The following is a 27,388-nucleotide window of genomic DNA, read 5'->3' on the forward strand; positions in this document are numbered from 1 at the left end:
CAGCAGTCACATCATCAATAAATACAAGAGAACCAGTTCCATTGGCAGCCATACATGCCCACGCCATGACACTTACCACCACCATGCTTCACTGATGAGGTGTTATGTTTAGGATCATGAGCAGTTCCTTTCCTTCTCCATACTCTTCTCTTCCCATCACTCTGGCACAAGTTGATCTTGGTCTCATCTGTCCATAGGATGTTGTTCCAGAACTGTGAAGGCTTTTTTAGATGTCTAATCTGGCCTTTCTGTTTTTGAGGCTCACTAATAGTTTACATCTTGTGGTGAACCCTCTGTATTCACTCTGGTGAAGTCTTCTCTTGATTGTTGACTTTGACACACATACACCTACCTCCTGGAGAGTGTTCTTGATCTGGCCAACTGTTGTGAAGGGTGTTTTCTTCACCAGGGAAATAATTATTCGGTCATCCACCACAGCTGTTTTCTGTGGTCTTCCAGGTCTTTTGGTGTTGCTGAGCTCACCGGTGCGTTCCTTCTTTTTAAGAATGTTCCAAACAGTTGTTTTGGCCACGCCTAATGTTTTTGCTATCTCTCTGATGGGTTTGTTTTGTTTTTTCAGCCTTATGATGGCTTGCTTCACTGATAGTGACAGCTCTTTGGATCTCATCTTGAGAGTTGACAGCAACAGATTCCAAATGCAAATAGCACACTTGAAATTAACTCTGGACCTTTTATCTGCTCATTGTAATTGGGATAATGAAGGAATAACACACACCTGGCCATGGAACAGCTGAGAATCCAATTGTCCCATTACTTTTGGTCCCGTAACAAGTGGGAGGCACATATGCAAACTGTTGTAATTCCTACACCGTTCACCTGATTTGGATGTAAATACCCTGAAATTAAAGCTGACAGTCTGCAGTTAACCCCTTAAGGACTTATGACTTACCAGTACTGCATGTTTCCCGAGTCCTTAAGGACCCATGACGTACCGGTACGTCATGTGTATTTCCGATCACCGGCGGGCGGTGATCAGAACCCAGTGCCTGCTCAAATCATTGAACAGGCACCTTGGCTAAATGCACGGGGGGGTCCCGTGACCCCCCCGTTTCGGCGATCGCCGCAAACCGCAGGTCAATTCAGACCTGCGGTTTTGGCTTTACCTGCGGTTTGCCATCGGGTCCCCGTGCGGCTGTAGGGGGGACCCGATGGCATGGAAGGCAGCGAGATGCCTAAGGAAGGCATTGCGCTGCCTTCCGGTGACGAGCCTGTGAGATCCAGCCCCATGGATCTCACAGTCCTGAAGCTGTATGAGTAATACTCACTGTATTACTCATACAGCCAATGCATTCCAATACAGAAGTATTGGAATGCATTGTAAAGGATTAGACCCCAAAAAGTAGGACAAAAAAGAAAGTGAAAAAAAAAATTCACCCCTATAAAATTAAGTTTCAAGTAAAAATAAACAAAAACGTAATTTTCCCCAAATAAAGTTAAAAAAAATTGGTAAAAAATAGGGGGGGGGGGGGGAAGTAAACATATTAGGTATCGCCGCGTCCGTATCGACTGGCTCTATAAACATATCACATGACCTAACCCCTCAGATGAACACCGTTAAAAATAAAAAAAATAAAAACTATGCTAAATAAACAATTTTTTTGTCACCTTACATCACAAAAAGTACAACAGCAAGCGATCAAAAAGGCTTTTGCCCACCAAAATAGTACCAATCTAACCGTCACCTCATCCCGCAAAAAATGAGCCCCTACCTGAGACAATCGCTTAAAAAAAAAAAAAAAACTATGGCTCAGAATATGGAGACACTAAAACATAATTTTTTTTGTTTTAAAAAGCTTATTGTGTAAAACTTACATAAATAAAAAAAAAGTATACATATTTCGTCCGTATCGACCGGCTCTATAAAAATATCACATGACCTAACCCCTCAGATGAACAACGTAAAAGATTTAAAATAAAAACTGTACTAAATAAACCATTTTTTGTCACCCTACATCACAAAAAGTGTAATAGCAAGCGATCAAAAAGTCACACGCACCCCAAAATAGTGCCAATAAAACCGTCATCTCATCCTGCAAAAATAATACCCTACCCAAGGTAATAGCCCAAAAACTGAAAAAAATTTGTCTCTCAGACTATGGAAACACTAAAACATGATTTTTTTTTTTGCTTCAAAAATAAAATCATTGTGTAAAACTTACATAAAAAAAAAAAAGTATACATATTAGGTATCGCCGCATCAGTGACAACCTGGTCTATAAAAATATCACATGATCTAACCTGTCAGATGAATATTGTAAATAACAAAAAACAAAAACGGTGCCAAAACAGCATTTCTTGTTATCTTGCAAATGGAGATGAAATTTCAGAATTTCAATTTTTGGTAACCTTACCTCACAAAAATGTAATATAGAGCAACCAAAAATCATATGTATCCTAAACTAGTACCAACAATACTGCCACCATATCCCATAGTTTCTAAAATGGGGCCACTTTTTTGGAGTTTCTACTCTAGGGGTGCATAAGGGGGGCTTCAAATGGGACATGGTGTCAAAAAAAACAGTCTAGCAAAATCTGCCTTCCAAAAACCGTATGGCATTCCTTTCCTTCTTCGCCCTGCCGTTTGCCCGTACAGCTGTTTACGACCACATATGGGGTGTTTCTGTAAACTACAGAATCAGGACCATAAATATTGAGTTTGGTTTGGCTGTTAACCCTTGCTTTGTTACTTGGAAAAATGCATTAAAATGGATAATTTCCCCAAAAATTTAAATTCTGAAATTTCATCTCCATTTGCCAATAACTCTTGTGGAACACCTTAAGCGTTAATGACGTTTGTAAAATCTGTTTTGAATACCTTGAGGGGTGTAGTTTCTTAGATGGGGTCACTTTTATGGAGTTTCTACTCTAGGGTTGCATCAGGGGGCTTCAAATGGCATTCCTTTCCTTCTGCGCCCTGCTGTGTGCCCGTACAGTAGTTTACGACCACATATGGGGTGTTTCTGTAAACTAAAGAATCAGGGCCATAAATATTGAGTTTTGTTTGGCTGTTAACCCTTGCTTTGTAAAAGTAAAAAAATTATTAAAATGGAAAATCTGCCAAAAAAGTGAAATTTTGAAATTGTATCTCTATTTTCCATTAATTCTTGTGGAACACCTAAAAGGTTAACGACGTTTGTAAAATCAGTTTTCAATACCTTGAGGGGTGCAGTTTCTTAGATGAGGTCACTTTTATGGAGTTTCTACTCTAGGGGTGCATCAGGGGGGGGGCTTCAAATGGGACATAGTGTCAAAAAAACTAGTCCAGCAAAACCTGCCTTCCAAAAACCATATGGCATTCCTTTCCTTCTGCGCCCTGCCTTGTGCCCGTACAGCGGTTTACGGCCACATATGGGGTGTTTCTGTAAACTACAGAATCAGGGCCATAAATATTGAGTTTGGTTTGGCTGTTAACCCTTGCTTTGTAATTGGAATAAAATTATTAAAATGGAAAATCTGCCCAAAAAGTGAAATTTTGAAATGGTATCTCTATTTTCCATTAATTCTTGTGGAACACCTAAAGAGTTAACAAAGTTTGTAAAATCAGTTTTGAATACCTTGAGGGGTGCAGTTTATAGAATGGGGTCATTTTTGGGTAGTTTCTATTATGTAAGCCTCGCAAAGGGACTTCAGACCTAAAAATTGGGTTTTTGAAAATGTCTGAAAAAATTCAAGATTTGCTTCTAAACTTCTAAGCCTTGTAACATCCCCAAAAAATTAAATATAATTCCCAAAATGATCCAAACATGAAGTAGACATATGGGGAATGTAAAGTAATAACTATTTTTGGAGGTATTACTATGTATTATAGAAGTAGAGAAATTGAAACTTGGAAATTTGCATTTTTTTTACGAATTTTTGGTAAATTTTGTATTTTTTTTATAAATAAAATATTTTTTTTTTTACTTCATTTTACCAGTGTCATAAAGTACAATATGTGACGAAAAAACAATCTCAGAATGGCCTGGATAAGTCAAAGCGTTTTAAAGTTATCACCACTTAAAATGACACTGGTCAGATTTGCAAAAAATGGCCTGGTCCTTAAGGTGAAATAATGCTGTGTCCCTAAGGGGTTAAAGCACTTCTTGTTCATTTCATTTCAAATGCATTGTGGTGGTGAATAGAGCCAAAAATTTTAGAATTGTGTCGATGTCCCGATATTTATGGACCTGACTGTATTAGTCTTATCAGTGATGGACAGATACCTATGTATACACAGACTGATAAGATTCTGAGCTCAGAAAGAACAGAGATTTAAAGGGGTTGTCACACAAAAAATATTCTACAGCACGGGTGTCAAACACAAGGCCCGCGGGCCGAATCCGGCCCGCCAGACCTCGTCATGTTGCCCGCGCAGCCGCCGCCGGCCGCCAGCCTTCACCTTTTATTCTCGCTTTTTTTATTTTTATTTTACATAAGAAAGCCGCCTCTTCAGCGCATGCGCGGCAGCCTAAAAGCCAGAGAACGTCTGCCCTCTAGCGGCGCCGGCCGTTCTACACAGGAAATAATTGTACCGTATATCCTAATTGCTTGTGTAGAATGCAGGCAGGCCGGGCGGGCGGCAGCGTAACTCCCTGATGTCACGTGCCTGCACCGCCTCCTTTATGAATGAAGCAGGCGGCGCAGGCAAGTGACGTCAGTGAGTGACGCGCCGGTCGCCCGTCCTGCCTGCCGGCATTATACACAAGCAATTAGGATATACGGTACAATTAGGAGTGAGGGGGGCATGTTTAATAACTTTTAATTCAATAATACATTTTATATTTGTATACTGGGGAGGGGGGCGGCGGAGGGGGTTTACACGGAATCTGTGGATGGCACAGTTAAGGGGTGGGGGTCTGTGGATGGCACTGTTATGGGGTGGGGGGTCTGTGGATGGCACATATATAACCGGGCAAACACAGATCCCCCCCCCTGTAACAGTGCCAGCCACAGATCCCCCCCCCTGTAACAGTGTCTGTCATCCACAGATCCCCCCCATAAGTGTCTGTCATCCACAGATCCCCCCATAAGTGTGCGTCATCCACAGATCCCCCCATAAGTGTCCGTCACCCACAGATCCCCCCATAAGTGTCCGTCATCCACAGATCCCCCCATAACAGTGTCTGTCATCCACAGATCCCCCCATAACAGTGTCCGTCATCCACAGATCCCCCCATAACAGTGTCCGTCATCCACAGATCCCCCCATAACAGTGTCCGTCATCCACAGATCCCCCATAAGTGTCCGTCATCCACAGATCCCCCATAACAGTGTCCGTCATCCACAGATCCCCCCATAACAGTGTCCGTCATCCACAGATCCCCCCATAACAGTGTCCGTCATCCACAGATCCCCCATAACAGTGTCCGTCATCCACAGATCCCCCATAACAGTGTCCGTCATCCACAGATCCCCCATAACAGTGTCCGTCATCCACAGATCCCCCCATAACAGTGTCCGTCATCCACAGATCCCCCCATAACAGTGTCCGTCATCCACAGATCCCCCCATAACAGTGTCCGTCATCCACAGATCCCCCCATAACAGTGTCCGTCATCCACAGATCCCCCCATAACAGTGTCTGTCATCCACAGATCCCCCCATAACAGTGTCCGTCATCCACAGATGTTTAAAAAAAAAAATATAATAATTACTGTCTGTTACCAAAAAACATTTTTCAATAAATTGTACAATAATTGTACATTTCAATATCTACTTGCCATTATTCTGACTATGTTTCTGCTTTCAGAGCTAGTTATTACTTACATTATTACAAAAAACAGTAATAATTGAATGCAGTGACAATAATTTATGATAATAAAGAGTGGATACATAGTCCTACAGATACAACCGGCCCTTTGAGGGTGACCAAACTGCTGATGCGGCCCCCGATGAATTTGAGTTTGACACCCCTGTTCTACAGATTTCAAACCAGCACCTGGATCTGAATACTTTTGTATTTGCTTGTAATTATACAAATGTAATTATAAAAATGTATCTGTATAGCGCCATATACTGTTTTTAATTTTTTTGTCCTACTTACTGAAAAGGCCACACCTGCTCAGTTTTAACCTTCAACTGACTTCTGTGTTGTGATAGGGAGAGCTGCAGCAGAAAAGGCACGCCCTCTTAGCTGCAGCAGAAAAGGCACGCCCCCTGAGCTGCCAGCTTGATATAAATTTAGCAGAGCAATGAATAGAGAGATTTCTGGATCCATGTGGGGCACAGAGCTGGTTCTAGCTTTGTTAGAAAGAGATGGTCATGTCCTACTGTATATGTTGCGTGATTTTCATTTTTTACATTAATCATGGGATAATCCGATTTATCAATACTTTACAGGTTTTGCTGAATCTTTTCCAACAAAATTATATGTCAATCTACTTATCTCCTTCTATTCTGTAACATGGTGCCCACAGATTGCACTGTATTTCATGGTGACAGGTTTCCCCTTTAAACATATCTATAAAGTCTCAGCTGCTTACCTGAAATTGTCTTGTGCTTTCACTGTACAGTCGTGGCCAAAAGTTTTGAGAATGACACAAATATTAGTTTTCACAAAGTTTGCTGCTAAACTGCTTTTAGATCTTTGTTTCAGTTGTTTCTGTGATGTAGTGAAATATAATTACACACACTTCATACGTTTCAAAGGCTTTTATCGACAATTACATGACATATATGCAAAGAGCCAGTATTTGCAGTGTTGGCCCTTCTTTTTCAGGACCTCTGCAATTCGACTGGGCATGCTCTCAATCAACTTCTGAGCCAATTCCTGACTGATCGCAACCCATTCTTTCATAATCACTTCTTGGAGTTTGTCAGAATTAGTGGGTTTTTGTTTGTCCACCCGCCTCTTGAGGATTGACCACAAGTTCTCAATGGGATTAAGATCTGGGGAGTTTCCAGGCCATGGACCCAAAATGTCAACGTTTTGGTCCCCTAGTCACTTAGTTATCACTTTTGCCTTATGGCACGGTGCTCCATCGTGCTGGAAAATGCATTGTTCTTCACCAAACTGTTGTTGGGTTGTTGGAAGAAGTTGCTGTTGGAGGGTGTTTTGGTACCATTCTTTATTCATGGCTGTGTTTTTGGGCAAAATTGTGAGTGAGCCCACTCCCTTGGATGAGAAGCAACCCCACACATGAATGGTCTCAGGATGCTTTACTGTTGGCATGACACAGGACTGATGGTAGCGCTCACCTTTTCTTCTCCGGAAAAGCCTTTTTCCAGATGCCCCAAACAATTGGAAAGAGGCTTCATCGGAGAATATGACTTTGCCTCAGTCTTCAGCAGTCCATTCACCATACTTTCTGCAGAAGATCAATCTGTCCCTGATGTTTTTTTTGGAGAGAAGTGGCTTCTTTGCTGGCCTTCTTGACACCAGGCCATCTTCCAAAAGTCTTCGCCTCACTGTGCGTGCAGATGCGCTCAGGGCTGGCCTTAGGTGTTCAGGCGCCCTGTGCGAGCTAATCTCGTGGCGCCCCCTCCCCCCCGGTTCACCTAAACATACACAAAGAGGAAAACAATCTTTGTAACAAACAGTTTTCTTTAATTACAGATAATTTAAGTGCAGGTGCAAACAAGTACAATCATACCTAGTGTCACCCATAGCCAGTCTTCTGCCCCCCTTAATCATACCCTGTCACCTTTGCCCAGTCCCCTGCCCTCCTTAATCATACCCAGAGCCAGTCCCCTGCCCCTTTTAATCATACCCTGTCACCTTTACCCAGTCCCCTGCCCTTCTTAATCATACCCAGTGTCACCCTTACCCAGTCCCCTGCCCCCTTAATTAGACCCTGCCCCCCTTAAATTAAGGGTGACAGACACTGGCTTTAGTTGACACTGGGTATGATTAAGGGGGGCAGGGTCTAATTGAGGCGGCAGGAGATTGGGTAAAGGTGACACTGGGTGTGATTAAAAAGGGCAGGGGACTGGGTAAAGGTGACAGGGTATGATTCAGGGGGGCAGGGGGCTGGGTAAGGGTGACACTGGGTATGATTAAGAAGGGCAGGGGACTGGATAAAGGTGACAGGGTATGATTAAGGGGGGCAGTGGACTGGCTCTGGGTGACACTGGGTATGATTAAGGGCCTTAATCATACCCAGTGTCACCCATAGCCAGTCCCTTGCCCCCCCTTAATCATACCCTGTCACCTTTACACAGTCCCCTGCCCTTCTTAATCATACCCAGTGTCACCCTTACCCAGTCCGCTGCCCCCCTTAATCATACCCAGTGACTGTCAAGGTGTCACCCACCTTATCCAGTCCCCTGCCCCCTTAATCATACCCAGTGTCTGTCACCCTTATCCTTATCCAGTCCTCTGCCCCCAGGCCCCATTTAAAGAAAGATATTTGGTAAAAAAAAAAAAAGAGTACCGCACCATACCTGTTACATCCAGTGACATCTCCTGTGATGTAGACTTTCCTCAGCATCTTCATTCGGAGTTAGGACCGTCATGATAACTTCTTTCAGCCGCGTCTCATCTCTGTAGAGTTTCACAGAAAATTTGGTGGATTTCTCACTTTACTATCATCCTCAGATAACAGACACTCCCCCGTAGTGCCCATAACTATAATGCCCTCTGTATAATTATAATATATACTGGCCCCTCTATATTATTATTATTATTATTATTATTATTATTATTATTTCCTCCTCTGTATTATTATTATTATTATTATTATTATTATTATTATTATTTCCTCCTCTGTATTATTATTAATATTATAATGGCCCCCTCTGTAGTATTATAGTAATAATTATGCCCCCCCTTCAGCCCCTCCAGCATACAGTCCCATGTAAGATACAACCTTCCCCCTGCCTTCAGCCCCTCCAGCATACAGTGCCATGTAAGACACATTACTTCCCTGCCTTCAGCCCCTCCAGCATACAGTCCCATGTAAGGTAGATCACTCTCCTGCCTTCAGCCCCTCCAGCATACAGTCCCAAGTAAGGTACATCACTCGCCTGCCTTCAGCCCCTCCAGCATACAGTCTCATGTAAAATACATCAGTCCCCGCCTTCAGCCCCAGTGGCGTCTCTAGCTTTCAAATTTTGGAGGGGCACACTGGGGGCCAGGACAAAAGTAGGGGGGGGAGCTATAACAACAATACATTTACACAAGTACGCTTAGAAATGCTGCAATACTTTACCCAATACCTAAAACCGCAATAGGGAAGAAAAACCCCAATGTTTGGGGGGGGATTTGTGGATGACACTGCTATGGAGGGGGATCTGTGGATGACACATACCGTTTATCGCATCTTATGCTTTATGTGTCATCCACAGATCCACCCCATAACAGTGTCATCCTGGGATCCCCCTCCCTATAAGGCCCCATTCACACGTCCGCAATTTCGTTCCGCGTAACGGAAATGCGGACCCATTCATTTCTATGGGGCAGCACGATGTGCTGCCCGGATACGTAAAATGCGGACCCGCACTTCCGGGTCCACAATTCCGTTCCCGAAAAAAAATAGAACATATAGGCATATTCTATTAGTGCCGGCAATGTGCGGTCTGCAAAATGCCGCTGTCTGTGTTTTACGGATCCGCAAAACACTTAACGGACGTCTGAATGGATCCTAACAGTGTCATCCACAGAGTGGCACAGATCCCGCCCCCCCATTACAGTGTCATTTACAGAGTGGCACAGATCCTCCCCCCCCCATAACAGTGTCATCTACAGATCCTCCCCCCCATGACAGTGTCATCTACAGATCCTTCCCCCCCATAACAGTGTCATCCACAGATTCCTCCCCCCATAACAGTGTAATGACATCCACAGACCCTCCTCCCTATAACACTATAACAGTGTCATCCACAGACCCCCCCCCCCCATAACAGTGTCATGACATCCACAGACCCTCCTCCCTATAACAGTGTCATCCACAGATTCCCCCCCCCCCCCCATAACAGTGTCACAGACCACAGATCCCCCTCCCCACCGCTCACATTTGAACATTTCTAAAACAGTAAATTAAAAACTGTAATCATCCAGGCTGCAGATGGTAACTTTAACTTTTAAATCAGGAAGATTCAGCGAATCAGCAGCCGCTCTCCTCTCAGAGTCAGATCTCTCTAGTTAGACAGACTTAGTCACTTAGTACCTTATTAACCTACACCAATATAGGTCAGGCTTAGGCTGACTCTCAGCTTCAGGCTGCTAGCTTCGGTACTCGGTAGGGTTAGGGTAGGGCCACGGTGATGCCACACTGTCACTGGGCCTGGCTTGGCTTTAGGGCTTAGGCTACAACTACTTGAACTACAGGCAGTGCGCGGGCTGTGCTGAGCGCTCACAGTGATGTCACGCGCCTTGGCCCTGCGCCACCTAGGAGGAGGAGCAGGCGCACTGCCCGCACTGCCAGTAGTTCTTACCATACTACCGCGAGCGGCACACTGATTTCTGCACAGCAGCACAACACTGGTCAGGTCCTGGGGACGTGGGGAAAGGTCCAGTCGGATAGAATCATAGTTTTGAAGTACACTCTGACGAGCGGTCCTCCGGCCCTGCCGGCTGCCTGCAGCACAGTGCACACCAAAATGAATGGGGGCACATTTTAGTTGGGGAGGCACATGGGGGGGCACAGCTTGATGTAGGGGGGGCCGTGGCCCCCTCTGGCCCCCCCCTTGGTGACGCCACTGTTCAGCCCCTCCAACATACAGTCCTGTGTAAATAATATCACACTCCCTCTCTTTGCCGTCTGCCTTCAGCCCCTCCAGCATACAGTCCCATGTAAGATACATCACACCCCTGCCTTCCAGTCCTTCTTGCACAGTCCCATGTAAAATGCATCACTCATCCTGCCTTCAGCCCCTCCAGCATACAGTCCTATGTAAAATACATCACTCCCCCTGCCTTCAGCCCCTCCAGCATACAGTCCAATGTAAAATATATCACTCCCCCTGCCTTCAGCTCCTCCAGCATACAGTCCCATGTAAGATACAATGCTCCTCCAGCATACAGTCCCATGTAAGACACATCACTTTTCTGCCTTAGCCCCTCCAGCATACAGCCCTATGTAAAATAATATCACCCCCTTGCCTTCAGCCTCTCCAGCATACAGTCCCATGTAAATAATATCACCCCAACTACCCTCTCTTCAGACCCCTCTAGCATACAGTCTCCAGTACAAAGATGATTCCTTCTCCCTTCAGCCCCTGCAAAAAGCCCCCAAGTAAAAATAACAGTCACTATTCTCCTCCACATACTTACCTGCAGACTTTGCTCCTGCTCTGTAGAATCTCCCGCACATCTTTAGGCCCCGCCCCCTGGATGACGAGACTCCGCCTCTTCCCCTGACATCATACCTCCTAGGATCAACTACATTACTACACTACGCTCGCTCTACTGCCTCATAGGCTTCAGGCCACTAGCCATAGGCTCCCATGATCCTCATTTTAGTGTTTGCTGCCTGGCGCCCCCTGCAATTTTGCGCCCAATCTCGGGTCAGGTTGGGCCGGCTGGATGCTGTAGCCTGTAGAGACTGACTGCAAGCTGTGTCGGCCGCCGGGCGCCCATGTTGCCATGGCGCTTTGTGCGGCCGCACAGCTCGCACACCCCAAAGGCCGGCCCTGGATGCGCTCACACCTGCCTGCTGCCATTCCTGAGCAAGCCCTGCACTGGTGGCACTCCGATCCTGCAGCTGAATCCTCTTTAGGAGACGATCCTGGCGCTTGCTGGACATTCTTGGACACCCTGAAGCCTTCTTAACAAGAATTGAACCTCTTTCCTTGAAGTTCTTGATGATCCTATAAATTGTTGTTTGAGGTGCAAACTTAGTAGCCACAATATCCTTGCCTGTGAAGCCATTTTTATGCAACGCAATGATGGCTGCATGCGTTTCTTTGCAGGTCACCATGGTTAACAATGGAAGAACAATGATTTCAAGCATCACCCTCCTTTTAACATGTCAAGTCTGCCATTTTAACCCAATCAGCCTGACATAATGATCTCCAGCCTTGTGCTCGTCAACATTCTCACCTGAGTTAACAAGACGATTACTGAAATGATCTCAGCAGGTCCTTTAATGACAGCAATGAAATGCAGTGGAAAGTTTTTTTTGGGATTAAGTTAATTTTCATGGCAAAGAAGGACTATGCAATTCATCTGATCACTCTTCATAACATTCTGGAGTATATGCAAATTGCTATTATAAAAACTTAAGCAGCAACTTTTCCAATTTCCAATATTTATCTAATTCTCAAAACTTTTGGCCACGACTGTAGCTTCCACATTAGTTTACTCAGGGGCGTATGTTGGGGAACCGTATACTGCATAAATTCTTTTACATGTGATGTAATAAACAGTAGGAACTCCTATAATTTGTGAAAGATAGCAGTAGGCCCCTTGACTGCAGAACCCATGGGCACCTTCCCCATTTACTCATCTGGTAGGTCCGCCCTGACTTCCATATATACAGTTGGATTTGGGGTCATTGTATCATTTCACAATGATGACTCTTCCCATTTACCTGAAAGATACTTGGAAAGTATAAAGAATAACGTTGCCGGCTCCACTATTACTCCAAAACAGTGGCAGCTAGACTATTACCCTATAACATTACCATCCACAGTTTTCCTTCATAACACTGACCGCCACACTGTTACCACATAACAATCACAGCCATAGTACCCCCCATTAACACCACCATCCTGAAGTGCTTCCCAAATCTAACCTAGCTATGTTTTTTCTGTATAACATTCATAGTAGTGCCCTTATGTACCATTGCCAGCCACTGTGCACAGTATCACTTTATACTAGTATTAGTAGCCATTCCAGTCTTAACCACCCTCTCACTTAGAAGCTAGGGCTGGCAGTAGTTCACTTATGTAGCTTTATCAAAGATAGTGCTTCTTATATAAAAGTGCAAACCTCAGTCAGTGCCAACCACCTTGTCTCCCTGCACACCAACAGCAGTCATTGTCAGGGTCATACAGAAGTCCCTCTGTGTAGCAGTTCCCCAGCCATCATAACCACAATCTCACTATTCCCCCCCCCCCCCACTCCCTAAGATCCTTCTGCCACTCATGTTCAGTTACTTTATTGATATAGGGCATGCTTCGGTTTTTAATGTTAGCTGGGTTTAAGTAGCATATTTTAGATCTGTCAACTGTATACTGTCATCCGGTGTGAACTAGTCAACTATCACCTACAGTATGTTAGGATATGCTGACGTACGACAGACACAGTTTTTGTTTGATAAAAAAAAAAAATGTCTCCCAGAATTATAGCTAGTGCTACAGTATAGAAAATAAGAAGCATCAGCGGATAACATTGTGTAGATAATAAACATATGAAAACACTATACAAAGGGTGTTCAATAAAAGTTATCTACCCCAGCATGTTCTGTCAGTGTTAAAGAGCTGAGCTTGTCTGTGCAGATTGAGACATGTCTGGAAGTGCAACACAGTAGCTGTTCAGTTTGATGAAAGCACCTAAAGTAACAGGATGCCAAGTGTATTACAGTATGGGTCTGAAAGTGAGGGATTTGGAGCTTCATTCAGCGATTTAAATTCCTTACAAAGGAATGAAATAAGCCTAAAAGAAAGCCATGAAAGGATGATTGCTGTATTTGGTGATGATGCACCTTCCTACTGCCAAGGAAAGTTTTGGCCTAGCAGTTTAAAGGGAGTAGGGAATAAATTGAAGATGACCCCCATTTAGGTCAACCTGCTGAAGCCCGTGTTATAGCTCATGAATTAGGCTACTTTCACACTAGCGTTCGGGTGTCCGCTCGTGCGCACCGTTTGAAGGGGCTCACGAGCGGCCCCGAACGCATCCGTCTGGCCCCAATGCATTCTCAATGGATGCGGATCCACTGAGAATGCATCCGCCTGCCAGCGTTCAGCCTCCGCTCCGCTCAGTGAGCGGACACCTGAACGCTGCTTGCAGCGTTCGGGTGTCCGCCTGGCCGTGCGGAGGCGAGCGGATCCGTCCAGACTTACAATGGAAGTCAATGGGGACGGATCCGCTTGAAGATGACACCATATGGCTCAATCTTCAAGCGGATCCGTTCCCCATTGACTTTCAATGTAAAGTCTGAACGGATCCGCTCAGACAACTTTCACACTTAGAAAATTTTCTAAGTTTTAATGCAGACGCATCCGTTCTGAACGGATGCGAACGTCTGCATTATCGGAGCGGATCCGTCTGATGAAACATCAGACGGATCCGCTCCGAACGCTAGTGTGAAAGTAGCCTTAGGCATTTCAGTTCTCACAGTTTCCAGTATCATTCATGATCTTTTGATGATGGCAAAGATCAGTTCCCAATCAATGCCATTAGTGTTTATGCCTGAGCAAAAACTTGTTGCCAGCAATTTAGCCAAGAAAATTTAGACATACCTAGAGAAAATCCAGGAAACTTCTATTTTATAATTTTTACAGGTGATGAAACATGGGTCCACCACCATGATCCTAATGCCAAACTAGAGTCCATGCAACTGGTGGTCACCAACTACAAAGAAATTTTGTGTGAAGCAGTCAGCTAGAAAGATCATGGCAAAGTTTTTTTTGGGATACAGAAGGTATTTTATTGCTAGAATTCATGTAAGACATCTATGCTTCAACAATGAAGGCATTACGCGAGGCAATCAATGAGAAACGCTGCAGGAAGTTGTCGGCAGGTGTGTTGCTGCTTCACAGCAAAGCACCAGCTCACAAGTCTCGCAAATCACAAGCTTTTATCAAGGAATGTAGCTTAACCATCCACCCTACAGTCCAGACTTCGCTCCCAGTGATTACTTTTTCAGAACCTTAAGAAATTTTAGTGTGGGCAATGATTTCCTAATGATAATGTAGTCAGAGGCAGTAACAAGGTTCCTGTAGCAGCAAGAAGCCTCATATTCTAAGGGCATCCGATCACTGGAGGCAAAATGGAGTAAGGCCTCTTGCACACAAACGTATTTTCATTCCGTGTCCGTTATTATTTTTTGCGGACCGTATACGGAACCATTCATTTCAATGGGTCCACAAAAACGGAAGGTACTCTGTGTGCATTCCGTTTCCGTATTTCCGCTCCGGAAAAAAAATACAACATGTCCTATTATTGTCCGCATTACGGACAAGGATAGTACTGTTCTATTAAGGGTCGTGTGCAAGAGGCCTAAGTGTGTTGTCAAGGGGGATCACATTGAAAAGTAGTAAGTTAAATTTTCTCAGAAAATGTTTTCTTATTCAGGTTGATAACTTATTGAACACCCCTAGTATAGATGCCCATCTTTAATTTTAAACTCAAGCATGCCTTTGACAAATGTCACTTCTATTACGTTGGAAATCTCTATTACGGTATGCGGCTTGTGTTTAAATACTAAAACTTTTTTTCCAGTGTCATGTACTTTGAAAAGGCTTTTAGACACCTTTTTGCAAGTTTTAAGGCAGGTTTTCTTATATTCTAGTCCTGTGTGCAGCTAATTATAACACTTTTGAGTTCTTTGTCCTCAGCCTTTGCTCTCTTGTGATAACCTTACCTCTTAAATTAAAAAATCATATTCCCGGCAGTGCCTGGATGGAACTAAAGCACTTTTCCTGACAGTTGCAATTTATTGTACTGAGCGTTCCCTGTTGTTCTTCTCTCTTGAGATCTGCATGCAAAAGATTTTTCTTAATAGTTCTTGGTTTTTCTGAAATGTTAAGTGAAAAGGCCCTCTGCTCCACAATCAGGATCACTTCACACCTTCACTCATAAGAGTGTCTGTGGTTAAATAAACTTTCTATTTTCTTTTAGCATTGCTGTATGTATTAGTCATTATTTACAGTATATAGCAGCCATATATTTCCAATATGTGCGGATGTCCACCCAATGCATCCCATGGTCCCCAAATAAATTCCCTTATCAAAGCCACACTTATTGAGAGCTTGACAATAATTTCACCTTTGCATGTTTTGACTCTCAGATAGCTTTGTAGATAGTGTGTAGAACTGAATTTTTCTAGCTCAAGCAGTAATGTTTAAAGGGGTTGTCCGAGTTATTTTATTTTGTTCTTTGTATGTTTTTAACTAATCAAATGTAACCGCTTTACCATGCACTTACTGCATCTCCAGTTGCTGCTTTCTCAGATTTCACTGAGGGTCACATGACCTGTGATGTCAGCTTCTCTTCCTGCTCTGATAATGTTTCCTGCACAAGCCCGAGAGAGAAGATTCTGTACACCAGAGGTCACAGTGCTGGTCACGTCCCCCTGCACTGGATGAGCTGCTGCTGTCTGCCCTGTCTCCCTCCCACTGGATTATTCAGGAAACACTTTAACCCCTTCAGTAGCACAGACTCAGAGCTGAAGGGTTTACTGATTAGCTGCAGGCAGTGAGGAGACAAATGCTGGGCACAGGAGCTGACAGACTGGAGAAGTTCTGTAGAGCACTGCACAAGAACATGTAGGGAGAAGATCCTGTGTGTATCAGCAGTGTCATTGTACAGCTGGGACTTGTAGCCCCACACATACAATATGCTGCTGAGTATCCCAGCAGTCAGACATGTCACTCAGGGCAGACTTATATTCACTCCCTTGGCAGAGCAGGGGGAGGGGCACACATATTCATGAGGAAAACCTCAGAGATTGTTGTTATTGCAGGTAAACAAAGGGCCAGAAGAGAACCAGGGAGATGAGGAAATATCAATTTTTTTTGCCTAAAACTTGCTTAGCTTAGTTATGTATTGCTGCCTATCAGATTTAGGCTACATGCACACGACCGTATGTGTTTTGCGGTCCGCAAAAAAAAACAAACGTATGACATCCGTATGCCATTTTTTTTTTTTGCAGATCCATTGTTACAATGCCTAAAACGGATAAGAATAGGACATGTTCTATTTTTTTGTAGGGCTACGGAACGGACATACTGATGCAGACAGCACACGGTGTGCTGTTCGCATTTTTTGCGGACCAATTGAAATGAATGTGTCTGCATTCTATCTGCAAAAAAAGCATAACGGACACAGAAACAAAAAACGTTCGTGTGCATGAGGCCTTACAGTGATATATATATATTTTTTTTTCATAACTCGATCAACCCCTTTATTTCAGTGCTTTGCCAAATTGCATCCTGTGTCTACTTGAAGGCCCCTGCATTTTGTAGGGGGATGTACTCAAGCACTTCCACCTCATGGAGCATTCATCAAATATGAAGACAATGATTTGTTTTCTATAACAGAAGATCTGGTTGGAAAATAACCAGCGTCTAGGGTGGGAGGGCTTAGGCAGTACTGTGCAAACAGCTGAGCAGGCTGCTCTTTGCTGTTTTTGTTAACTCTCGGCACTAAAGGCGGCTATGTATATTAACGATCGTTTGGCTGACTGCTATCTGTCTGCTCACTCATACACATACATGTTTGGCTCGGTCGAACCTGTGCATATTTAATGTGATGAGGGAAGAAAGCTGTTGCCGTACACTTCTGTCGTCTGCTTATCTCCCAGGAGAACAAAAGGATCAGGTGAAAATATTAATTTTGTCTAATTCTTCTTGCTCGCAACATCACTGTCAATCGAACCCGCTGATTTAGCTGGCAATACAGCTATTTTTTGTTACATTGCCTCACAAAAAGTGTAATATAGAGCAACTAAAAATCATATGTACGGTAAAATAGTACCAAGAAAACGGCCACTTTAGTCCGTAGTTTCCAAAATTGGGTAAATTTCTGGGGGGGTTTCTACTCTAGGGGTGCATCAGGGGATCTTCAAATGTCACATGGCAACTTAAAATTATCCCAGTGAAATCTGCCCTTCAAAAACCATATGGCGTTCCTTTCTTTCTGCGCCCTGACATGTGCCCATACTGCAGTTTAGGACCACATATGGGGTGTTTCTGTTAACTAAAGAATCAGGCTAATAAATATTGAGTTTTGTTTGGCTGGTAACCCTTGCTTTGTTAGCGGGAAAAAAAGGGTTAAAATTAAAAATCTGCCAAAAAAGTGACATTCTGAAATTTCATCTATATTTTCCCTTAATTCTTGTGGAACACCTAAAGGGTTAACAAAGTTTATTAAATCAGTTTTGAATACCTTGAGGGGTGTAGTTTCTAAAATGGCGCCATTTATGGGTGGTTTCTATTATGCAAGCCTCACAAAGTGACTTCAGACCTGAACTGATCCTTGCTTCAAAACTTCCAAGCCTTCTAACCTCGCAAAAAAAGAAAATGTCGTTTACAAAATGATCCAAACATGAAATAGACATATGGGAAATGTAAAGTAGTAACTATTTTAGGAGGTATCACTACTATCTGTTTTAAAAGCAGAAAAATTTACATTTTGAAAATTGCGAATTTTTCCCAATTTTTGGTAAATTTTGTATTTTTTTAATAAATAAAAATGAAATATTTTGACTCAAATTTACCACCGTCATGAAGTACAAAATGTGACGAGAAAATGTCACAGAATGACTTGGATAAGTAAAAGCGTTTTAAAGTTATCACCACATAAAGTGACACATGTCATATTTGCAAAAAATTGCCTGGTCCTTAATGTGAAAAATGGCAGGGTCCTGAAGGGGTTAAGGCTAATCAGTTCTTTTGTTATAAATGATCCAGTAGACAAACTTTCATTTTAATATTCATTGCCTCTTTTTATGGTTGGTTTAAATGTATTTTCCCTGCATAGTAGCAATTCTCATAGAGTCTTACCTGATATATTATCTAACAAAACCTACAAAAGAATGTGCATACCCAGATCATGGAAATACACACGACCATTTAATAAACAAAGAAACTTTGTAGAAATGCAATTAAAAGACATACAATGGAGTCTGCATGATTCAGTGGAATAAAAGACATGTGCATCAAAGCGCATTGCACCCGCGCTGAAAAAACTGAACGCAATCGCAGACAAAACTGACTGAACTTGCTTGCAAAATGGTGCGAGTTTCACTGAACGCACCCTGAACGCATCCGGAGCCAATCCGTCACGCTCGTGTGAAAGAGGCCTTAGTGTCCCTATGCATTTGTCTCTCTCTAAGGCCTCTTTCACACGGGCGTTGCAGAAAATGTGCGGGTGCGTTGCGGGAACACCCGCGATTTTTCCGCGCGAGTGCAAAACATTGTAATGCGTTTTGCACGCGCGTGAGAAAAATCGCGCATGTTTGGTACCCGAACTTCTTCACAGAAGTTCGGGCTTGGGATCGGTGTTCTGTAAATAGTATTATTTTCCCTTTATAACATGGTTATAAGGGAAAATAATAGCATTCTGAATACAGAATGCAAAGTAAAATAGCGCTGGAGGGGTTAAAAAAAATAAATAAAAATGTTTAACTAACCTTAGTCCACTTGATAGCGCAGCCGGCATCTGCTTCTGTATTCTTTTTTTAGGACCTGGGTAAAGGACCTTTTGATGACGTCACTCCGGTCATCACATGGTACGTCACATGATCTTTTACCATGGTGACTCACCATGGTAAAAGATCATGTGACGTACCATGTGATGACCGGAGTGACGTCATCAAAGGTCCTGTAACTGTATTTAATGCTCACCATAGGTCCTTCAACAAAGGAGACAGAAGGAGATGCCGGGCTACGCGAGCAAGTGGATTAAGGTGAGTTAAATTATTTTTTATTTTTTTTGTAACCCCTCCAGCGCTATTTTACTCTGCATTCTGTATTCAGAATGCTATTATTTTCCCTTATAACCATGTTATAAGGGAAAATAATAATGATCGGGTCTCCATCCCGATCGTCTCCTAGCAACTGTGCGTGAAAATCGCACTGCATCTGCACTTGCTTGCGGATGCTTGCGATTTTCACGCAACCCCATTCACCTCTATGGGGCCTGCGTTGCGTGAAAAACGCAGAATATAGAGCATGCTGCGATTTTCACGCAACGCATAAGTGATGCGTGAAAATCACCGCTCATCTGAACAGCCCCATAGAAATGAATGGGTCGGTATTTAGTGCGGGTGCAATGCGTTCAACTCACGCATCGCATCCGCGCGGAATACTCGCCCGTGTGAAAGGGGCCTTAGGGCGAGTCCATTGTGGGAATCACGCTCCGTGTGTGAGTGTGATCCTCCGCTCTAGACTTGCCGGAGCGCACGACATTATCATGATTTATAAAATCCAGAGTCCAGAGTGGAGGTTCACACTCACACACGGAGCGTGATTCCTGCAATGGACTCGCTCGTGTGAAACAGCCCTTAGGCCCCTTTCACACGAGCGTGATGGATTAGGTCCGGGTGCGTTCAGTGAAACTCGTACTATTTTGCAAGCAAGTTCAGTCAGTTTTGTCTGCAATTGCGTTCAGTTGTTCAGTTTTTTCCGTGCGGGTGCAATGCGTTTTGATGCGTTTTTCACGCGCCTGATAAAAAAAATGAAGGTTTACAAACAACATCTCTTAGCAACCATCAGTGAAAAACGCATCACACCCGCACTTGCTTGCGGATGCAATGCATTTTTCACGCAGCCCCATTCACTTCTGTGGGGCCTGGGCTGCGTGAAAAACGGCGAATATAGAACATGCTGCGATTTTTACGCAACGCAGAACTGATGCGTGAAAAACAACGTTTATGTACACAGACCCATTGAAATGAATGGGTCAGGATTCAGTGCGGGTGCTATGCGTTCACGTCACGCATTGCACCCGCGCGGAAAACTCGCTCGTGTGAAAGGGGCCTTAGGCCTCTTTCACACGAGCGTGACAGATTGGCTCCGGATGCGTTCAGGGTGTGTTCAGTGAAACTCGCACCATTTTGCAAGCAAATTCAGTCAATTTTGTTTGCAATTGCGTTCAGTTGTTCAGTTTTTTCCGTGCGGGTGCAATGCGTTTTTGATGCGTTTTTCACACGCGTGATAAAAAACTGAAGGTTTACAAACAACATCTCCTAGCAATCATCAGTGAAAAACGCATTGCATCTGCATTTGCTTCCGGATGTAATGGCATTTTTCACTGAAGCCCCATTCACTTCTCCGTTTTTCACGCAACACAGAACTGATGCGTGGAAAAAAACGCTCATGTACACAGACCCATTGAAATGAATGGGTCAGGATTCAGTGCGGGTGCTATGGGTTCACTTTACACATTGCACCCGCACAGAAAACTCGCTCGTGTGAAAGGGGCTTTACTCTGCAGCTGATTCCTTCTCCTATCCCCAGTATGTAACCTGATCCCTCAGTGAGCTGATAATCCGTCTTGGCTGTCATTTTACCAGTGGGAGGAGGAAATGAGCTGGATAAGTGACACAAAGTTTCTAATGTTCTCTTGTACTATTGATTTATGCAATTAAGTTTTTTGAAAGCACGGTGCCTATTTATCACGGCTCAGTCATGTCTCTTTTTTACTTTTTCTGGGAGCAGCATAGGATAGCGGAGAGGTAGGATACTGAACTCCAGGGTGCACGGTTTTCTAGTATACAATTCAGTACTCTACTAGATGAAAATACTACATGGAATAATATAAATCTAAATATCCTTGAACTCAGTCTGCCCCCCCCCCCCCCCCTCAGAGAGAAGAATTGACTTATTGTTGTTAATGTGAACACTAATAAGGTATACTGTGCTTTCATAAGTACACTAAACTACCTATCAACATCATCAACCAAGTAAGTGCATTTAATCTACAAGTAGATAGTACTCATCCGCTAGAAACAATCTGAGATCGAAAAACAAAATAGCACATTTTAATGATCAAGTTCTTGCAGTCTTTGATCACCTACCCATATTCCTTTGCATGTTACAATTGTTTCAATGCAGCCGGTTCATTCAGCAAGAAGAAAGTGTCTACCTACCACCAGCTTGCTTTGTTCCCAACCATGTTATGCGTTTCTTCTATTATATACACCCTCACAACCCACACACTTTCAGTAACTTAGCCTAACCGAGGGACTTAAATACACAGATAAATAGAAAACATAATGTTAACCTTCCAGCTCGCTGCATGAACAAGATAATGGAGCGATGTGATTGCACTGGAGAGCATAATCCTCTGAAGTGAGGTGCCGAGTGTCTTTGTACTTGGTTTTCAAAACTTTTGCTGCTAGTAGAGAAATGGATTTTATTACAGTAGATCTTTTCATTTCAAAGTTAAACTGCAGGTTTTTGAAATAAGGAAAGCGGTGCTCTAAGTGGAACAAGACTGCAGCGGATAATTACTGTGGTATATCAGAAAAGTGAATGGATCCCCATTAGTCTTAATGTTATGTCTGCTGTCAGTCAGCTAATATCCATAATAACCAGTGTTTCCTTTCTGTGGTCTCCTGCTTTGGCATTAGCAACTTCAAACAGACTTTTAAGATACAGTCGTTTTTGCTTGTTTGCCGTATATATTTTACTGTAAAAGTTTTCAAGATCTTTCTGTGCTATTCCCTTTAAGTAGTTCTTATGCTTTAGTGCAGTTACAGCTTATATTTTCTGTAATATAACTATACACACTAAGGGTTCATTCACACCACTGTGTCCATTTGACCGCAGATCAACAAAACATGGACACCGACCATGTACACGGTGCATCGCGGTGCCAAACCAATGACTCAGAATAGGATTAGTTGGGGCTCAGAATAGGACATGTCTTATCTTATGCAGCGTGGCCAGACAAAGCCAGAAGCACATGGATGGACTTTTGTGTGCTTTCTGCTCTTTGTGGCCACACCTTAAAAAACTTACCTCTCCTGCTCTAGATGGAGCCGCCACTCACAAAAGTCTGCACTCACCGATCCCTGGTCTTCTGCCAGTGTTGCACAGCACTGTGACCTGACATCACACAACATCAGGACATGATGCACACTACCTTCTGATGCTGTACGCAGTCAGGACACAACATAAAAGGTGCCCATCAGAAGACCACAGAGTGGTGAGCACAGCCACCACCAGGAGCACTGAATTCACCACTTCCCCGATCCTACTGTGTAATAATGAGTGCTTCTGTAAAGCCTCATTCACACGTCCGTGTTCGTGCTCAAATCCGTGAGACGGTGGTCAGTTATGCAGCCGTGTAGGATCCGTGTTGGGTCTGTGTGTCCGTTTTTTGCTGTCCATGTGCCATCCGTGTTTCACTGACACTGAACAGCTGAAAAATAATTTTCAAAGCATCTCTTCCTAATGAGCCGTTAAACACGGATGCAACACGGATTGCATCCGTGGTTTTCACTGACCTATAGACTATAATGGGCGTGATGGATCCGTGAAAACGGACAAAATAGAGCATGCATCCGTGCTAAAAAAAATGGACCCATGGACTGTGCTAAAACACTCATGTGTGAATACACATATTAAAATGAATGGGGACGTGTGCTGTCTGTGGAGAACACATACAGCACATGTCCGTGGAACACTGACGTGTGAATAAGGCTTTATGGAACCGTTTATTAGTATTCGCTTAATAAGATGCACTGCCATTTTTTCCCACACTTTTAGGGGAAAAAATTGTCTCAAGGAGCCAAAAATATGGTAAATATAATCACTTAAGTTAATAATTAGGATAGTTTTGACTTTCCTTAAAGGGATTATCCTTTAACTGTGTCCAAAATATTCTTTTATAAAGCTATTACATGTATATTTTGTAGGCTGGGATAACAAAGCATATACAAATAGATTTATATTACTTTATGAGGATTCAGAAGAAGATGGTGAAGCTGCTAGCCATTAGCACTAGGGCTCAGCCGGGTCAAATCAAGATACGTCTACTTCTTTCTTCGGGAAGGTTACCCAAGCAGGTGATGAGCGTGAGTTTGAAGTACCATGACCAAACTGGTTGGTAATTCCTAAAAAAAAACAATGTTTGAGGGACTGTTAGAAATTCTGTTTAGGAAAAAAACATTTTCACTAGAAACATCTACAGATATGACTATATACTGTATATACACGCTATGCTTATACATACATGTCCCTTCATCATTCATATAGATTGGTTCCACCTTGATGATTATTGGGTACAATTAATGAGGGTGATGGTTGGGTTTCTGGTAAAGGTGTCCACTGATCTGTATCAATGGATTTTGACTGCTGTTTTTACATAGATGTCTGTAACGCTCTCTGAAGCTCTCAACGTTGAACTACTCTTTCTTGCTGTTACCTTGGTTACAATCCAGATATCCACTTAAATCTTTTTACAGTAATTGGTTACCTATCTCTTCCTAAAAGTGGAGGAAGGGTTATTACTTGTAATGCAATGCTTTACAACCCATCTAATCCCTTACTGAAATGTTTCTTTCTACCTCGTCTCATCCCTCCACATACTAGTTGTTTGCTGCTTTTCAGCAATTGAAAGCTCATTGATATCAGAGGCTCAATGTTTTTATGAAACAATTACATACCAGCAGAGGTAACTGAAGTCAGTATGTCTTGGAGGATGTAATTAAAAGTTACTATAACAATAGTTGTCTGCACTTTTTTCATTGTGTTGATTTCAATTCTAGCCTGTCAATTACTTACAGGCAGTGTTGGCGGTATACTACAGTATCTGGGAATGTATTACACGCTATGAAAAAGTACAAAGTAGTGTATGTATGCAATACTTTGGGCCAAACACAATATTAATAGCTCGTCTGCGCCACATTTTCTGACATTTGTGATTGTGCTGGGAAGAGTGGAAATGGTGCTGGGGTCGGACTGAGCATGGTTTTTAAGCTTGTTGAACACTCAGTTTTCACATGACCAAGAAAGCCAATTTTCTGGCAACTCTCAGATATCTGGAAAAGCTGATAAGTGAGAATGGAGGACCTGGCCACAGATCAAGGCAAATATGAAACCCGCAGTTTATTGTTTTAACCTCTAGTACCAACAAGATCACTCATGTACTGTATGATCAGCATATGGCACATCTTGCACTGAGGGAGAGCCTGCCATAATGTTTGTACAGTGCGCCAGTATTAATATGAATAAATCTCCAAAGTTGTAGGCTAAGTTGGCCATACATTTTTTACGTTAGATACCCCTTACACATGCATTCAGGATTTGGCCAAGCATGCATGTGTTCTCCATGGGAAGTAAGTCATTGTCGGACACCTCTGGTGGCAACTTATCTACTCCATCCTTTGCTGTTGGGAGGCCCTCCATACATTAGATGGTTGGCAGGTTCAGATGACATTAATGTACTGTATATTAGATTTCTATGTGTATAGATAATGTTACAGCTATTTCCCTGCATCAGTTTTACCTAACTCCCCTCCATTTTCGAGTCTCGAAAAAAAAATAAAAAAAAAAAAAAATATATATATATATATATATATATATATATATATATACACACACATTCTATTATGCATTCTGTTGGTTACATACAACGACAACTATTCATTTACATAAGCTTTCCCAATGCCAGATGTACATTCTAACTAGTACATGTCTCAAGAAAGCATTGAGAGCAGTTCTATAATATGTCTTCATTCTACATTGCATTGTCCATACAGTACTGCAGACAGAAGTGTAGCGTCAACAAGGTAGTAACCTCCATTGCCTATACCACTGTGCTAGCCATATAGCCCCTCACAGAGTCTTCTCTTGTCAAGCTTTACAGACGCGAGTGATATTAAAGAGATCACTTTTCTTAGGGCAATTTTGTGGCATTCTGGGATAGTGCCTTTATTAAGTCTTGGACATGTGGCAACCATGGTACTAGGTAATACAAATAGGATCAGTGGCCACCACTACTTTATGTGTTATTGGAAATTGCTCTTTCATGGCTCAGACAGTAGAGGACTATGCCAGGAGCAAACAATCATGCCTTGTTTCAAAAAGATACCCAGTATATCTCCAGTTATAGCCAGCATTAGTAAATGCTGTACAGCACACTTTCTTGCAGAGGAAAGATTTATTTCTATAAAATGATCTTGGTTTGGTGTATAATTTAGATGTCGGTAAATCAATATGCAGACTAAATGTCAAGTTTAGGTCAAACCGCATTCCCAGGTACATATTTAAAGCCAAATCACCTGCTAATCTATCTACAGTAAATTGCGATAATGTGTGTTTTGGAAGTTTTAAACTGAGCCTGCATTTTAAACGCCACAGTAACACTTTGTGGAAAAAAAGTCGCTAAGTAGCTCAGCTTCTGTGTCATCAGTACTAGCACAGGACTGAATGCAGAAGAATACTATTAATTATTTTCATTTATTCAGGACATCCATAACTCACTGTCCTTTGGTATCATGGATAAATAGTGAACCTTCAGCAGTATCGTATGAACCTACCTCTCCAGAGATGCCTGAACCTTCTGCAGATGCTGAAGCATCAACTGCACTGCCGCTGGATCTCCCTTCAGAGAGGTATTCTGTAATGCTGCTTATTATATATTATTATTTGCTTAGTCTTAACCAGTAATCCTGGTTTACAGTCTGGTTTAAGAAAGGATGAGTGTTTTATATTTTGAGACTAGTCATACTTTGTAGTTTGTTACGTTAGCAGAGCATTTGCATTGATTTGCTTTTAATTCTGGTCTTCATATTTCTCAAAATAGAATTTGTATGCAAGCTAAATAAGAAATAATTTAGTCATTTGGCTGCAGGAGGAGCATCCCTGCTGTTAGGACAAAACAAGTGGCAAGAACTGCCTGTTTGCTATGCCCCGCCTCTGTGATAGTCTTAGGGTTCTGCCACACATTCAGGTTTTTCTTATGCAGTTTTTGAAGCCAAAACCAGGAGTGGATTGAAAAAAATTGGAGGCGTAGTATCTGCCCTTAATACTTTTTCTCCTGTCACCAGATTTTGGTTTAAAAAATTGCATCAAAAAACATTAACGTGTGGCAGCACCCTTAGGCCTTATTCACACAATGATGAAAAAAAGCCATGCAATGTTTTTTTAAATGTCCATCACACAGCTCTTTTCACAACCACTGACAGTGTATCAGTATTCAGCAGCCATTTTTCTTCACTGTCATGTGAATGTAGCCTTAGCCAAAGGTGGAACTGATCAGCAGGAGATTAGCCCCAGGACTCTACAAGACTGTTTGCATCAATCAGACTCACAAACAATAGGGCAATAATATCTCCTGTTTTCTTTTATCATTTATTTCTCAGAACACCTAGGTTTTTAGGTGTTCCTTTAAGCTGTTCAAATTTTACCTTGATGCTGTTGAACCAGATAAGTTTTATCGCTAGTGTTTTTTTGTTTTTTTTTGCCCTTAATACTTTTTCTCCTGTCACCAGATTTTGGTTCAAAAAATTGCATCAAAAAACATTAACGTGTGGCAGCACCCTTAGGCCTTATTCACACAATGATGAAAAAAAGCCATGCAATGTTTTTTTAAATGTCCATCACACAGCTCTTTTCACAACCACTGACAGTGTATCAGTATTCAGCAGCCATTTTTCTTCACTGTCATGTGAATGTAGCCTTAGCCAAAGGTGGAACTGATCAGCAGGAGATTAGCCCCAGGACTCTACAAGACTGTTTGCATCAATCAGACTCACAAACAATAGGGCAATAATATCTCCTGTTTTCTTTTATCATTTATTTCTCAGAACACCTAGGTTTTTAGGTGTTC

At 42.7% G+C, this 27,388-nt stretch overlaps 1 protein-coding gene across 1 annotated transcript in view; it reads left to right on the forward strand.

Annotated features, from left to right (window-relative positions):
- Positions 1–27,388, forward strand: part of ARHGAP10 (Rho GTPase activating protein 10) — a 351,925-nt gene that overhangs the window by 299,975 nt on the left and 24,562 nt on the right. Inside the window, exon 21 of the mRNA XM_040418526.1 lies at positions 26,025–26,171. Within this exon, the coding sequence (XP_040274460.1) occupies positions 26,025–26,171 (147 nt within the window). The remainder of the gene's footprint in view (positions 1–26,024; positions 26,172–27,388) is intronic.

Source organism: Bufo bufo, chromosome 2 (assembly GCF_905171765.1).
Source record: "Bufo bufo chromosome 2, aBufBuf1.1, whole genome shotgun sequence".
Taxonomy (NCBI): Eukaryota; Metazoa; Chordata; class Amphibia; order Anura; family Bufonidae; genus Bufo; species Bufo bufo.